Here is a 15,190-nt window from a genome sequence, read left to right on the forward strand (position 1 = left end):
GCGCAGGCTTCGCGATGGCACCGCCTTCTCCGCTGTCCCCGCCTCCTTGTGGGCCGGGCGGGCGCCGGCGCCGGCCCGGGCGTCGCTAAAGCAGGCGCCGGGGCTGGAGGTCGGCCTCCCCGATTGGCCGCGGGCCCAACCCCGCCGGGCCGCCCAGCCTGCGTCACCCGCCCGCGGCCGCGTTTTGTGAAGTTACCCTGACGTGGCAGTCGCATCGTGGCGGCCGTCAGCTACTCAGCTGCTGGCGCCGGCCCCACGGAACCCTCTCCGGTGTGTGCAGGGGCGGGTGGCGCCTTAGTCTTCCTGTTGCCCCGTCTCCCCGGAGGCCTGTCTTCCGCCTGGCCCTTGCTGGGACTCCGGTGCGGGCGGATACTAGCGGGAAACCGCGCGGCCAGAGCGGCGCCGGCCGTACCGGCTGCGGCTGGGGTCCCGGACCCCGACCTCCAGAGGTCAGAGGGGGACCCTGGGCTCCCCCTGCAAAGTGCTCGCAGCCAGATACCCGCGCGCTGCCCTGAAAGCGCTTTGTTTTTAGACCCAGTGTTGCTGGTTGGGGGGTGGAAACAGTTAAGTAGGGAATTCTAGAGATAAGGGGATTGGGAAGGATTTTTAACAGTTTATTTTCGGATAATGTGCTTAGGTGCCAGGCACTTTTAAGTATTGTTGAGGATTAAAAAGAAATTACATCGAATTTGTGGGGATGCATACAAATATGAAAAGCTTAACCTCAAAGGACACACCTCACGGCTCATTGTGGAAAGAACGGGATGGAGAAAAAGAGAATTGGGTTCTGACGGCTTCAAGAGGAGCCAAGATTTAGGACAAGAGGGAGGGAGGGTTTGGGATGGTGGGAAGGATGAAGCGGGAAGGAAAGAATTCTGTGCGGGGTGAAGCCTGTAGAGGAAAAAGGGGGCCACCTTCTGAACCCGCCAAGCTCAGGAGAGGCCTGCACGGCGACCTTAACGAACTCAGTCAGACCTAAAGTAACCACATAGGATGGTCTGAACATGAAATTTCTTAACTGAAAGTGAGCCATGGAGAGTAGTCATGTCCTAGGCCGGGATTTTTCCCCAACTAAGGTCAATCTTCACCCTAATTGAGACTGTCGTCGTTTTGCAAATAAGATAACATACTTTTGGAATATCAAAAGTCGTCTCCTTCCCCTGACCCCACCTCCTGAAAGCATAACGACCAGAGACCATAAGTTCCCTCACTGTTATTGTTTCTGTTTTAATTGTTGATTAACTATCCTTATACCCACAAATGTAAAATATATCTATTGGATTTACTTTTTATCCAATCCCAGAAATTTCCCCACTTTGCTTTCTCCCACCTCCCTAATCTATCACCAATGAATTTCACATACCCTCTTTTACCATGTATAATAATGCACACTGTTTTGACCAAATTTTTTAGGGAAATATAAGAATGCACATTATACATGGGTAGTACTAATTCCGTATCTATATAAATGTTTTCAATTCTTTTATTTATGCTTATGCATTAAAAAGTGTGACACTCTAAAAAGCAATAACAATATCCATATGCAAAATAACACCCTGGAATACATAATCAGTTTTTTTTCTAAATATAAATAAATAATTGAATTTAAAAAAACAATTTTTTCCCTGAAAGTTTGGGCCAAAAAATGTGGGTGCACATAATACATGGGAGCATATTATACATGGCAAAATACAGGTAACCCCTTCTGCCTCCACCTTTGATTGTGATGTATAAAATAAGCTGCATAACAACCATTCTCTGGAGCATTTTCTCAGTCCATTGAGGTTTTGCTTCCCAGCAATTGTCAGTTTGGCTCAAATAAACTCATAAAAATTCTTACAGATTGGGATGTTTCTTACCTTGACAAGAGGGTTAATCAGTCTGGGCAGGTTTTATTCTGTTATTGAAGGGTAGCAGAGCATGCCACCTCAAAATACATGTCTTTGGCATAAGGAGTATTTTGAGAAAGAGCAGGCGCAGGAGAGTCTTGGAAAACAGAAGTTACACTTTTGTAAGGGAAAATTTACATTTGTAAAGGAAATCTCTATTTGTCAGGGTTCCCTCAGTGTACCTGGAAGAGAAAGTTGACTAAATCAGGAGAGAATCTTACCCTACTGGAGAGGGCACTGACAAATCTGCATAACAAACTTTACCCTTCGTTACCGCTTTTCCTATAATAACCTCCCATAACTGGCCTGCCCCCATCCCCATCTGGTTTGGTTTGTTTAGTTTTGTTTTGTTTTGTTGTTGTTACTTTGTCTTTAGCCAAAGATGGTACTGTATTTAAGGTGGTGGTTTGGGCCATCTCAGGGAGTTTCTCAGTTTCCTTCCCTTGGGTATCTTTCATGTATACATGTGACATACATGTTAATAAGCTTCTGTTTGTTTTTTCTCTCCAGTAAAGAACTGAAATGGGCTGGGGTACATTTTTTTCTCCCCTACATTTCCTATTGTTAAAATTAAGAATCTAAATCTAAAGTAAATTGACTTTTTGGTACCCAAATTGTACCAGCATCCCTTTGTAAAAAATGAAATTGGAGATGGTGTGGGGAGTGGAGGATGGCTAAAATCAAATTAGATGGTATCTCTTAAACCATTCCATAATGCTGTTTTCTGAAAAGTAAACTGATAACCTGGCCAAGATATGCAAGCAAAACCAAATGTGCCACTTCATTCTGTTAGAAAAGAAGCAACAGGCCCAAAATGGAGTCGTGCCTGGGTGCAAGATTGGTCCCTGGTCGGGGCACAGGCAAGAGGCAACTGATCAATGTCTCTCTCCCACATTGATGTTTCTCTCCCCTCTCCCTCCCCTCTCTCTCTAAAGCATGTCCTTGGTGAGCATAAAAAAAAAGTTTAAGGAGAGCTCTTTCGGCCACCATGGAGCTTGTGGAGGCTCCCTGGGAACAGGACTTCAAAAATGACAAATACATGTGGAAGGCCGTGGTCTAAGGGCCTTTTTGCTGGCTATAAGCGGGGTCTCCAGAACCAGAGGGAGCACACAGCTCTTCTTAAAATGGAAGGTGTTTATGCTCAAGGTGAAACTGAATTTGATCTAGGAGAAAGATGTGTTTATGTGTGCAAAGCAAAGGACAACACAGTGACTCCTGGTGGCAAACCAAACAAAACCAGTTACCTGAGGAGAGGTAACTCGTGCTCGTGGAAAGTGTGGCATGGTCCTGTCAAATTCCAAAGCAACTCTCCTGCTAATGCTGTATCCATGTTATAAAGATTTAAACTTACTGAAAAGAAATAAAATTGGCGGGGGGAAGCTTATGGAGGAACATGCTGGGTGGAACATGTGCAAGACAAGTTTTTTCATGGCCTCCCAGCTCCATTTATTTCCCCTGACGTAAATGACTCCCCCTTGGCAATCTGTTCACATTGGATTACCTGTGTTGCAAGTAGCAGCACTATTATCACTTAGACTGACAGCAGGAATTTACTGATTTTACATCAATGTCTTCCTAGTATACAGTTTAAAATGAAAAACAGCTTGGAAAGCCATAGGTGGACTTTATTATAAACATTTTATTAATTCCTTTGAATATTTATAATAGTTTTTTATTTTTCATTAAAAAAAACCACCACCACCAGCCATAGGTTTTTCTATTGTTTTACCTCCCCCCAGGATTTCCCCTTTGGAGGGTTAAGAAAAAGGGGACTAATTTTTTTCCATGGGGATGTAGTTTGTATTAATGTTAGGAGATGCTGGTCATTATCGATGACACAAGTTTGAACTCTGGTTACCTTAACAAAAGTGTCAGACAGGAAGTTCTTTGTTTGGTGGGCCCCGCCTGACTGCACCGTTGGCCTGACCGCTGTGCACTCACCTACCACGAGGCGGCTGGCCGAGGGAGCCTGCCGAGAAACTGACTTCAATTTTTCCAGCTCAGTGTTGATGTTCAAGATATGTCTTACCTGGTCATTCTACTTGAACACTTTTCCAAAACTGTATTCCACAAGAAAATATTAGTGAGAGATATCAAGTGAATGTATTTGCAACCCAGCAGAGTGCTTACAATTCTAGTTTAGTAAGTGTCTTCCACCAGGTGATTTGTATCTCATTTTAAAAGGTTTTTCCCATTAATAGCAAAGAAGCATTTTCTAAATGCAGTTATAAATAGTTGCTTGCAACACTATTATAATCATTTTTACTGTGGCTTTCTTAAAAACTTTGTCTCTTCTTGGAGGCCCCAACTTGCTACCATAGCTTTGAATTATGTGACATGTCCCCCAAAACTACAGCTCTTGGAATTAGGGCTGAGGAATGAGAAACCTACACTGTATTGTGCTTTTAGTTTATTTGTGAGGGTTGTATTTGCTTTTTTTCCATAATAAAGGTGTTTTAAAATTAGCACCACAATTTACAATACTCATATTTCTTACTCCTTAGTTCTGACAAACTGATGAGTTTGCCAAGAGATCTCATTTTCTAAAGTTAGCTCTAAAGGAAACACCTGCAGCTAAAATGAAACTGAATTGTTTGTGGGCCAGAGAACAGGCTCTCCGTGATGTGCCCACAGATGGCTCCGGCACAGCTGTACCTTCTGTCTCTGTGCTTCTGCAGCCTCTCCTGACAGCTCTCTGGGCACTGTCCTTCTACCCCGCTGCTCATGCCGTTTTGGTGTTCTTGTATGCTGTCATCCCAATTTGTCATTCTGTGGACCCTTTTTGTCCACTTGTTGACTGGTGAACTGTGGTCGCCTACAAACTAGCCCGAATAGCTTAGAACTGTCCCCTACCTTCAAAGTAGTCTTGGTTTCTATTCATTGAAAAGGAAAATGCAAAATGACAAACTATTATGAGTTCAATATTTTGAAACAAATTTGTATTTTATTCACCACTACAGCATCCACAAACTGCCAAAAAAATAATAGTTATAGATATGTGAAATACTCTTCAGTCTACAGAGAATGCTCAGTGCACACCTCTGTCATAGAACCTCTTAGAGTAATTCTTCAGCCACAGGTCATTTTGGCGATACTAACATCTTTAGAGCAAACAGCCCTATGCTGCCTTCCCTGAAAACCCACTTTGCAATTACAGGCAAACTTTGAGTAATAACCACCTCATCAACTTCTAAAAAGCAGTCCTAGACTTCCCCACAATGTATGCTTTTAGCACAAAATAACCAGAGGGTGAAGGCATGCCACACTCCATCTGCCTTCCAGCATCTTGTGAGAAAGTGGCTGAGCCAATGCGACTTACCCGGAAGTTGAAGTTGAGTTTAGGTGCAGATTTTCTTAAATGGAAATATACACTTTGCACGCCAGAATAGAGAGCAAACTTTTCCCAAATATATCATTCCTCAGAAAAAAAGAATTGTCTTATATGTTTGTCTTTATTTTGTTCTGTTTAAACAAAATACTTCCAGGAAGACAAATGTCTTGAAAGGACCCCAAGTAAAGGCAGTTTTCTGCCTTTTAACAGTCACGTAACAAAGTCTGGGGGGAAGGCGAAGACATTCATTAGTTATTCTTAGGGGTATGACTTTGGAGAGCCAGCACTGGAGATTATATTAATAGTAGGCTTTTTAAAAAGTCACTGAAAAGAGGAATACACGAAGTACTTCTTCGTGGAGATTATGAATATGCAGGGGTGGTGGATCTGTTCTTATGTTTAATCAGTGGTTCTTAAGACTCGGTATAATTTCCACCAACAGTATCTACTCAATTTAAAACACATTCTATCTCAACTAGAAAGGAACTGTTAGATGACTCAAAACATTGTTCCAGTGATGATAAAGAACCTGCTGTAGAAGATGCCTGTGATGAATTCGAATGATTTGAGGCAAAAGCAACTTTTCTAAATTAATACCATTTTTTGTAATTTGTGATATTAAATGTAAATAAGTATTGAAATATATAAATAGTTGAAATACTTTTTAATTACTTGATTTATATCCATAAAATTATAGATTAATGCAGATTTTAAAAGCTACGCAATCAAGTTGGAAAGCAATACTAATACGTGCAGGTAAGAGTGTGTGTGTGTGTTCACAGAGGAGTGGAGGGAGGATGAGAGCTTCACCCTGAGTGAAGGAAGGAGTGGAGTGAGTCCCTCAGGTGACTCGTCCTCGCCCTCCACTTCCAGACTTCACCGTCCCTTGGAACAACAATCCAAACCGCGTCTTCCAAGTTATAAGAATTGCCTAAAGTGCTTATTTAAATACAGATCCCCAAACCTCTGTCCAGAGATTCTGATTCAGGAATGGAGTAAAGGAATTTGCATTTTTAAGCACCTTAGATAATTTTTTTCAATCCTCACCTGAAAATATTTTTCTCATTGCTTTTAGAGAGGAAGGGGCGGGGATGGGGAGAGAGAGAGACAGAGAGCATCATTGTGAAAGAGAAACACTGATTGGTTGCCTCCCATACACGCCCCAACCAGGGATCAAACCCACAACCTGGGCCCTTGCCCCGGCCAGGAATCAATCCTGTGACCCTTCTGTAGACTCTAGGGGACAATGCTCCAACCAACTGAGCCACACCGGCCAGGGCATTAGATGATTCTTAAGATGAGGTAAGTTTGTGAAACCCTGGCCTATGGCATTAAATGAAACATCATGACATGAATTGGAGATACCATTTTTTTGCACATTATAAACCTGAGTTCCTTCCTCTCCCATCAAGATAGAAAGACATACTGGACTGGTCTTTTCCAGTCAGCCCCTTTAATGACTGCTTTGCATGGAGGGGAAGTGAAAAGCCTGACTACCAAAACCACTTTATACAGGTCTGAGAGCGCAGAGTCCTGAGAGTCCTGGTTATTGACTATCTGGCTGATGAAGGCAGACCCCGACAGGGGTGAGCTCTCCCCAAAGTGGAGGCAGGCAGAATAGGCAGCTGCCGAGGGGCTCAGGCAATAATGAAAGGTGAAAGCAAACAGAAACAGCTTGTAGGAATGGGATCCTCCAGTGATGGTGAGGGTTAACATGGAAGAAGCCATTCAAGGAAGAGCCTTAGTTTTTTAACTGGTTTTGGAAGACCAGAAAAATCCCCTTTCCCTCAGCAGCTCATTAGTACAGATTGAAGAAGCAGAGTGGTCAGGCTTGAGGCAGCTGGATGCTAATTAATGCCGCCCTCCACCTCACTCTTCCACCCTGAGTCTGGAGGCTAGATTAGCTCCCTTTCATGGGGAAGGGGCTTGTCCAGCTGATTCCTGGGAAGTCAGAATAGCACACAAAGACATACTCGGAGATTCTGGATATTGGATCAGACCAGTGCCATCCGAATTAACAAAGGACCCCATAGAAGTTAGATAGGGCCTCATGAGTTCCTAAACTCAAGTTAATTCTTTATTATAGTCAAGAATAGACTATATTAATAGATGATCCTCCCAGGACTGAAGCCCCCTGGACCCGCCCACCTCCTCCACTTTTAATACAATCCAGCACACAAAAACACCCAAGGAATGGCAATGAACAGTAAAACTGCTCTGGTAAACACAGCAGAAAACCCTGACCCAGTGAGAGAAAAATTCAAGAACTCAATCAGAATTTCCCCTACATTTCTTAAGATCTCAAAATTAACAGAGAAGGAAAATACTTTAGTCCAGAAAGAGAATCCTCAGGTATCTCTGATCTGGCCAGTGGGTTCACTCTAGCAGTGCTTTACACACTGCAGGTCGTGCGACCCATTCGTGAATTGTGAGATCTTTTTTTAAAAGATGAAAGAGACAAATACTAGAATGCATTGTATGTAGAAAAGAAAATACTACTTCAAGAGACTTTTAAAACTTTGCAATTATTTTAGGGTGTGATGGTTTGCAATGTGAATTGTATGTATCTCAGCTTTATTGCTAAGTCATTTGCTGAAATTAAAAATATAATATTCTACAAAGAAAGACCACTGATGCGTATTTACTGGACTAGTGTTAAAGGTCTTATTTTGTATTTTGTTTCTATTTATTTACTTATTTTAAACAATTTTTTATATAATTTAAATCTACTTTTTATGGAATAGAATTGTTCCTTGGAATAACATGACACAATTTGAAGTACCTTTAAAATTATAATAGGGACCATTAAAGCCTGTATTTTTACTTTATTATAGCTATTACTAAAACAAAACCAAACCATAGCCCTGGCTGGGTGGCTCAGTTGGTTGGAGCATTCTCCTATGCACCAAAAGGTTGCTGGTTCGATTCCTGGTCATGGCGCACACCTAGATTGAGGGCTCAATCCCTGGTCGGGGTGCATACAGTAAACAACTGGTTGATGTTTTTCTCTCTGACTCTAAAATCATCAAACATATCCTCAGGTGAGGATTTAAAAAAAAACAGCAAAGATACCAGTGGTACAACTGAGATAAGGTCACTGCCTGAACTTCACTTGAATTTATGATAAAAGTAGATATTCCTGAGGCCCTGCTAGGCCAAGTTTGGACCATTTTAAAATATCATCCAACCTTTCAAAATTCTAAATGGCCTAGAAAGAAGCTCTGCATTAGAAAACCAAGTGGCTGTAAAAGGTAATGAAATCTGATTCTTCTCACAACTTCTGTGGCTCTTCATGTCAACGTTCTCAGAGAATGTCAACATCTACCTTAAGCAGCACTCAGTTCCCTGGGACAAACAGACTGAAAAGAGGAGTAACAAGTAGCATAAACTTTTTATTAAATCTAATTCTGGAAGTGATGTTAACAAAGTACGAACATGAAAATAACTAACATTTAAAACTCACACTTCCTAGCCAAGGCTGTGGCAAAGCTGCAACTTGTGAACTTGAGTCGGGGTACTGGAATACCTGCAAATAAAATTGGCACCACGTGCTATCTATCTATATATTTTTAAAACTTATACTTCTAAGATAATTTACCTTTTTCTTAATTATAAGGGAAGGCACACAATAAACATTTCCACTTTCTTAACCTACTTCTTATAGTGAACTTAATCTTACTGCAAATTAATGATACTAATATAGCTACTGATCTGCTACTGGTTGAACAATTCAGCTTCTCAGATGCTCGTTACAGCTCTCCATGGTCTTCGCTGGAGAGTAGCACAGTCCTATAGAACTCTTGTGACACCTATAAGGGTCCATATAAAATTAGACTAATTTATTTCCTGTTATTTTTAGATATTAAAATCCTTCCCTTCCATCTCAAGTATCTGTCTTTTAGCTATTTTACTAAGCACAATGTCTTACAATAGGTGTTCTACCAATAACTGTCAAGCCCTGGCTGGTGTGGCTCAGTGGGTTGAGCACCAGCCTGTGAACCGAAGGGTCACTGGTTCGATTCCCAGTCAGGGCACATGCCTGGGTTGCGGGCCAGATCCCCAGTAGGGGGTGCACGAGAGGCAACCACACATTGATGTTTCTTTCCTTCTCTTCTCCCTCCCTTCCCTTCTCTGAAAACAAATAAAACCTTAAAAAAAAAAAAGAATCATCCCCTAAGAAAGAAAATTATTTCCCCCAGAAAATGACTGACAAAGGAACCAAAATTCACGGTTCCTCTAACTTACCACCCGGTATGGACGGATTGGTCCAGCTCTGTTAAGAGGAGGATGAACCAAGGCTGGAGAGGGAGGTAAGGACCAAGCAGAGTGTCCTGCAAACTTGATTAAGGAGTTTGACTGATATCTATAATGGGGAGGTAGGAAGGGTGTTGAATAAGTGATATAGTCAGAACTGTGGTAGTTATGAAAGGTCATTCTGAACCTTGAATAGAGAATGATGGAATAGGTGGATGCATAAGGCAGAGAGATACTGTTAAGCGGCTATTGAGATCCAAATAAGAGGAGATGGTGGTGTAAACCAGGACAGTTGCAGAAGAGATGGAGAGAAGAGGATCAATGGCAGTGGTCCGTAAGGCTGAACTGAAAGAAGTGGGTGATTGATGGGAGGAGGTGAGCAGGAGGGAAGTCAAGCATGAGAACCAAGTTTCTAGGCAGGATGCAAGGAGGACAGTCACGCCATCACAGGAGATGATACAACAAGAAAGAAGCCAGTTCAACTTTTGGACACATTAGAGTCGAGGCTCCTCTTGTAGAAAACCCCCCTGAAGTACACTAGTGGCAATTTTAAATATAGGTCTGAAGGATTAGGATTGAAATGTATCTTTTGATTTTAATCCAGATCAGGATTTTATTTTCTATAAATTATTGTTACATATATTAAAAACTCAAAGTAGGGTTAATACAGTTTAGATCAATAGCTTATTTTCTCATTTCCTCAGGGTTTGATATACTAAAGCTTCTTAGAAAACCAAATGGCTATAAAATGTACTTAAATTTTCTTCTGATATTTAAACCCTCTGTTAATATTATTTTTGGCACTAGAGTCACTGACTGGTTTAGGAAGAAAAAACATAGCATTTGTTGACTTCCTTCTCTGAGTGAAGCACATTTACAAGACTGCTGCTATTGATTCTCGTGGAAGGAAAGGCATTTTTAAATATCTCAGCATCTCAGCCTTCCTAAACACATGCAGCAGTAAATCCTAAGCTTCAAGTCCCCCCTTTCAGGTCTGAGAAAGGAGGGCATTTAAGGGGACATTCAAGGAGGCTGCTTAGAGCAGCAGTTGAGAGAGTGACTCATCAGACTCTAGACCTTGTGTGTTACTTGTAATATGATCTTGATCAAATTATTCAAACTCTTTGAACTCAGGTGCCTCCTCTGTAAAACAGGAGTGATAATAGTACCTGCCTCTTGGGTTTGTGAGAGTAAGTCGTGTAAATGCACAGAAGAGCAGCATGTGGTGTCCTGTGTGTATTCAATATCTATTATTACTTAAATCTGTTAAAGACCATGCTTTCTTCCTACTAAATCAAACATCACCACTGATTAAAGATCTTGGAAATAATTATTTCAGATCAGGCTTTCCATCAGAAACAGGATTTCATATACAAGGTGTAACACCCAATGCCAGCCCTCTCTGAAAACTCTTAGGGGATCTGTAAAAGTCATCAGGGTGGAATCTTACTCAGTAAGGATGGAGCGATAAGGTGCCCTGTTAGGAAGTGAATTTCCAAATGGCTAGGGATTAGGGTCAGGAGAGCAGAATTAATATCTGAAGTTTACTGAAATAACAGTTCTATAGTCCAAATAGGCATGTCACCATCAAAAATATGGAGAGACAAGAGGGTTCTAAAAAGTAAAAATAAAAGTGCAAATCCAACTTAAATGGAGTGATTTATCCTCATTTCCACAAAATGAAAGCCCATTAATCAGGACAAACATGTTTTACTAAAGGGACCAAACAGGGCCAGTAAAGCAGTAATTCATGTGTGTGGTAAACAAGTTCACAAACATGGAAGACCATACTTCTTTTCCACCCAAGAGACCATTCTGCTCCCGGAAAGATTAGTTAGGAATATGCTTACAACAAAAAGGAGCACTTACCAAATCATGAGCATATGCCACAAGCTTTTAAATTGGCAGTCAACATTCGAGAAACCAATGGTTTAACACTGGTTATAAATGACATGCTGCTTAAAGCAAAATTTCACACTATACCCAATTACACATTATACCCAGCCCACATAAGGTGAATGCATACCTCACCTTAATAGTCGAGACAGTTGACTGCTTTTCTGGAGTATGTTTCAAATGGAGTAAGCACATAACCCATACATAATAATATTGCTGTGTTTTTAGTCATTCTATATTTAAGGATCCAAAATATATCATGTTCACAAAATAACACTGTTCTTGAACGTCAATAGTTTTTGATTTATAGTCCTTCAAAAGCACTCTACTCTGGTCATACAAACTAATCTACATAACTGAAAATAACCAAAACTGATAGATAATTCACAAGTTTGCACCTCTACATAGAAGTTCTAATTGCCTGAGACACCTGTAGGTCATGTTCTCAACCTTTGAAAATGAGTGAAAATGTTCCAGAGTCATCACTGTAGCCATGTATTTGGGTTTTGTATTTGTAGCATTGGATCTGAGACCTAAATGTGGTCATACATGTCACATGAGCTAAATCCCTTATCAAACATAAAATGCATAAGGAATTGATTTTGTAATTTCAGTGGCACAGACTTTAAAAACAACATGTAGACAGAACTCCTACACCTCTCTTTAAGTAAGAAGTCATTGCCATGCATACAGGTTTGAGGCAGTAATCTGTACCTCAGTGTGTGATTAAACAGAGTGCATTTAGTACCATGAACTTGGGTCCTTATACCATAGCATTAACTTTGCCTTTCCCCCAAAGAATCATTTGCTCTTGAAGTAATAGGCTCTTAAGGCACATTTTAACAAAAACCCATCATATACCCAACTCAAAAATGGAAGCTCCAACTGGTTACAATAGTATGTGCATATACTTAAATGATGTGTGATTTATCAGATAGGCAAGTGTCTCTACGTTGAGGATAAAGTCACATTAGAAAAGCAATTCTTTGTTTACTCAAAAAGAAACCTTGTGTAAAAACTATTAGAGAATTAGATTTGTAATACCCGCCCCCTGTACCAGGCCTGTTGGCAATTAGGGAAAAGACTTCATCTGGGTTTCTGAGCAGAAATTATGAGGAAGGTAGGCAAGGCTCTTTTGGGATTTTTAGAAATTTTCTTCCAAAATGCACAATGCTTTGGGAGGGCTCAAACCTTAAACCCCAATCAGCTACCATTTTAAACTGCAGTTACCAGCCTCAAAGGAATATGACTTGAGAGAAAGGAGAAAGATTAGAAAGAAGTCACAGATAGAAGTGGGATGATTTTAAGGGCAAGCTGCTTTAGGAGCCTGACACATTTTTGCTAGGAGCAGCTTTTTTATCCCTATGAGGCTCTGCTAAAAGAAAAAATACATTATTTTCTAACACCCACAAGCATGCCTTAGGAATTGACCCTTGGGATAGACCTAGAATTATCTACTTGAAATGGTTTGGGACAGTGGTAGATTAAGGAGGCTCTTAACTTGCTATTAGTCTAAAGTAAACATAAGTGACAGAATTTCAGAGAAACAAATACACAGCTAACTATCATGCCTCCTCTGGCCATCTCCCCCCACTGAGCTTTAGGGGTTTTCAGAATGGCTTTTCAGCTGTGAAGAGCATGCTGCTGGCAGGCTGAGCTCTAGTTCAATCATAGGGTGGGAACAGGCAGAGTCTACAAGGCACACTGTCACAGATGAGAAGGACATGCAGAGGTGACAAATGTGCCCAAAAGGATTCAGCTCCATGGTAGAGATCTGAGACATTCTCTGTGATCATGGAGCAATACTAAATAGCTAGTCCAAAAGAAACATTTCAGATGTTGCACAGTAACAGGCCCATTTCACAGAGGCCAAACATACAGAACTGTATATATATTTTTACATCCGCAGTTGCCAATCACCCACATTTGGGAAACCACGTGCCCTCTGATGTTACTTCAGCCTGGGTGGCAGGTACAAAATAGTCTCCAGAAACCTTACAATTCAATGACATTCTCATTTGGCTCAAGTGATTGGCACCATTTTGGAAATCTGGTCCCAAAGGTCCTGAAGAATAGCCACACAGCAAGAAGAAACAACCACTCTGTATAAAACGATTCTAGAGATGTGTGTTGAGGTAAAGAACTCTGTAAAAACTGCTGGGTAGGGAAGCACTGCCGCAGCTATAGAAACATTTAGATAAATTTGGTGCTAATACGATTCAACAAAACTCCCGTCGGTACTAGTTATAAACAGGGGGCAGCTCTTACTGCTCCGGGAGCTCACTGCCCCAATCTGTTCCCTCTCCACTGAAAAATTATTTTTCTCAACAACTGGTAGCAAAGATTCCCAAGTGTATAAAAAGTCATTGTTAATGCATCACTTTTAAATTTCTGATTGCCATATAGCCGGAAACTACAGTATGCATATCCTTGACACCGAGTACAGAAAAAATCTTAGAAAAGTTGTTTTATCAAAGTTTAGTTCAATGAGGAAAAAAAACATGAAAAAGTGCAAAATATATACAGTTTCTGGCAGTTCTCACACAGGGTTTTTCTGACTACAGACCAAAAAAGTTTACATCTATGTAACGAAATTACAGTGGGTTTCACTTCATTGTTAATGTACAAGTTTTTGCTTCAAAGTGCTTGCTTTATTTAAAAAAGAAAAGATCAAGAGGGTGCTAGGAATTTTTCTGTCTTTACAACAAATTTGTGTTATTTGTCCCAATCTCCATCTTCCTCTTCCTTTAGTGCAACACAGTGCAGCAGCCTCACTGAAAGAAGGTCTGATTTCAAAAGATGCTGCTGAAACCTCACCTACAGCAGCACCCTAGGCGTCCCATTGGGTGTGGCTCCTTTTTTCTTCTGCAGCCGATTCTGAATCTTTCGTGATTTCACCACTTTCATTCTCACCTCAAAAACTTCATGGATGGCCTTCCGGAAGCAGTGAAAATTATAGTCAATAAGCCCTGGAGAAGAAAACAAAAACATTTAAAAATGTCACAGAAATAATCTCCATCTTTTCATGTCGGCCATGGCGAGAATAAACCAGTAGGGGGCAGTAGAGGAGCAGCCTTCACAGAACGTCCACAGACTACCCTAGGTGGTCAGCAGCTAGCGTTCAGGAACTATAGGCAAAGTCCTGTGAATGTATGTATATTTTTCCCTAAGCAAAGTTTCCAGAGTACATGCCACATTTTCAAAGGTTTCTATGACCCAAAAGATTTGAAGAACCAAGTGAACTGCACATTTTTTGACCTTTCAGAATTTTTTTTACAATAAAGATATACCTTCAATGAAATATTTATTATTTCCTTTTCTCAAAAGACATTATTAAATTCACTAAGTGGAGGCAGACCCTGAGTTGGAATGTGGCTGAGAAATCAAAGCCATAGTATCAATCATGTAATCAATCAATATTTACTGGATATACATTATATTTAAACCATTGTCATAAACCCTGGGGAAAGCAAAGTCTCTGAATTTAGAGTGGTAACAGTCAGCTCAGGTCAACTCAAGCTCAGGAATTCAACAAACAATGATAATCTCAGTTCTTCAATATCATGTAAATTTTAAATGGAGGAACAGTAGGGGAGAATCTTATGTTTTTAGAAATTAATTAGTAGTACAAAAATAGAATAACAGATAATGAAAGTCTCCAGTATGTTTTTTCATCATCATCACTAATTCGTTATTGTTGAGACCAACCTTATGCTTATCCCAATTAGGATAAGGCAGTTGATTCTATTTACTGTCTTTAAACTTATTAAAACAACTAGCCCAGCCATTATTTCCATCCACTCAGGTGATGGAAGAGACC

General features: G+C 40.7%; 1 protein-coding gene across 1 annotated transcript in view; it reads right to left on the reverse strand.

Moving 5' to 3' along the window:
• Positions 1 to 5,547: 5,547 nt before the first annotated feature.
• RRAGD (Ras related GTP binding D) overlaps positions 5,548 to 15,190 on the reverse strand; it is a 45,150-nt gene continuing 35,507 nt past the window's right edge. Inside the window, exon 7 of the mRNA XM_028509498.2 lies at positions 5,548 to 14,339. Coding sequence (XP_028365299.1) covers positions 14,188 to 14,339 — 152 coding nt within the window. The 3' untranslated portion in view covers positions 5,548 to 14,187. The remainder of the gene's footprint in view (positions 14,340 to 15,190) is intronic.

The sequence above is a fragment of the Phyllostomus discolor genome, chromosome 4 (genome assembly GCF_004126475.2).
Source record: "Phyllostomus discolor isolate MPI-MPIP mPhyDis1 chromosome 4, mPhyDis1.pri.v3, whole genome shotgun sequence".
NCBI lineage: Eukaryota > Metazoa > Chordata > Mammalia > Chiroptera > Phyllostomidae > Phyllostomus > Phyllostomus discolor.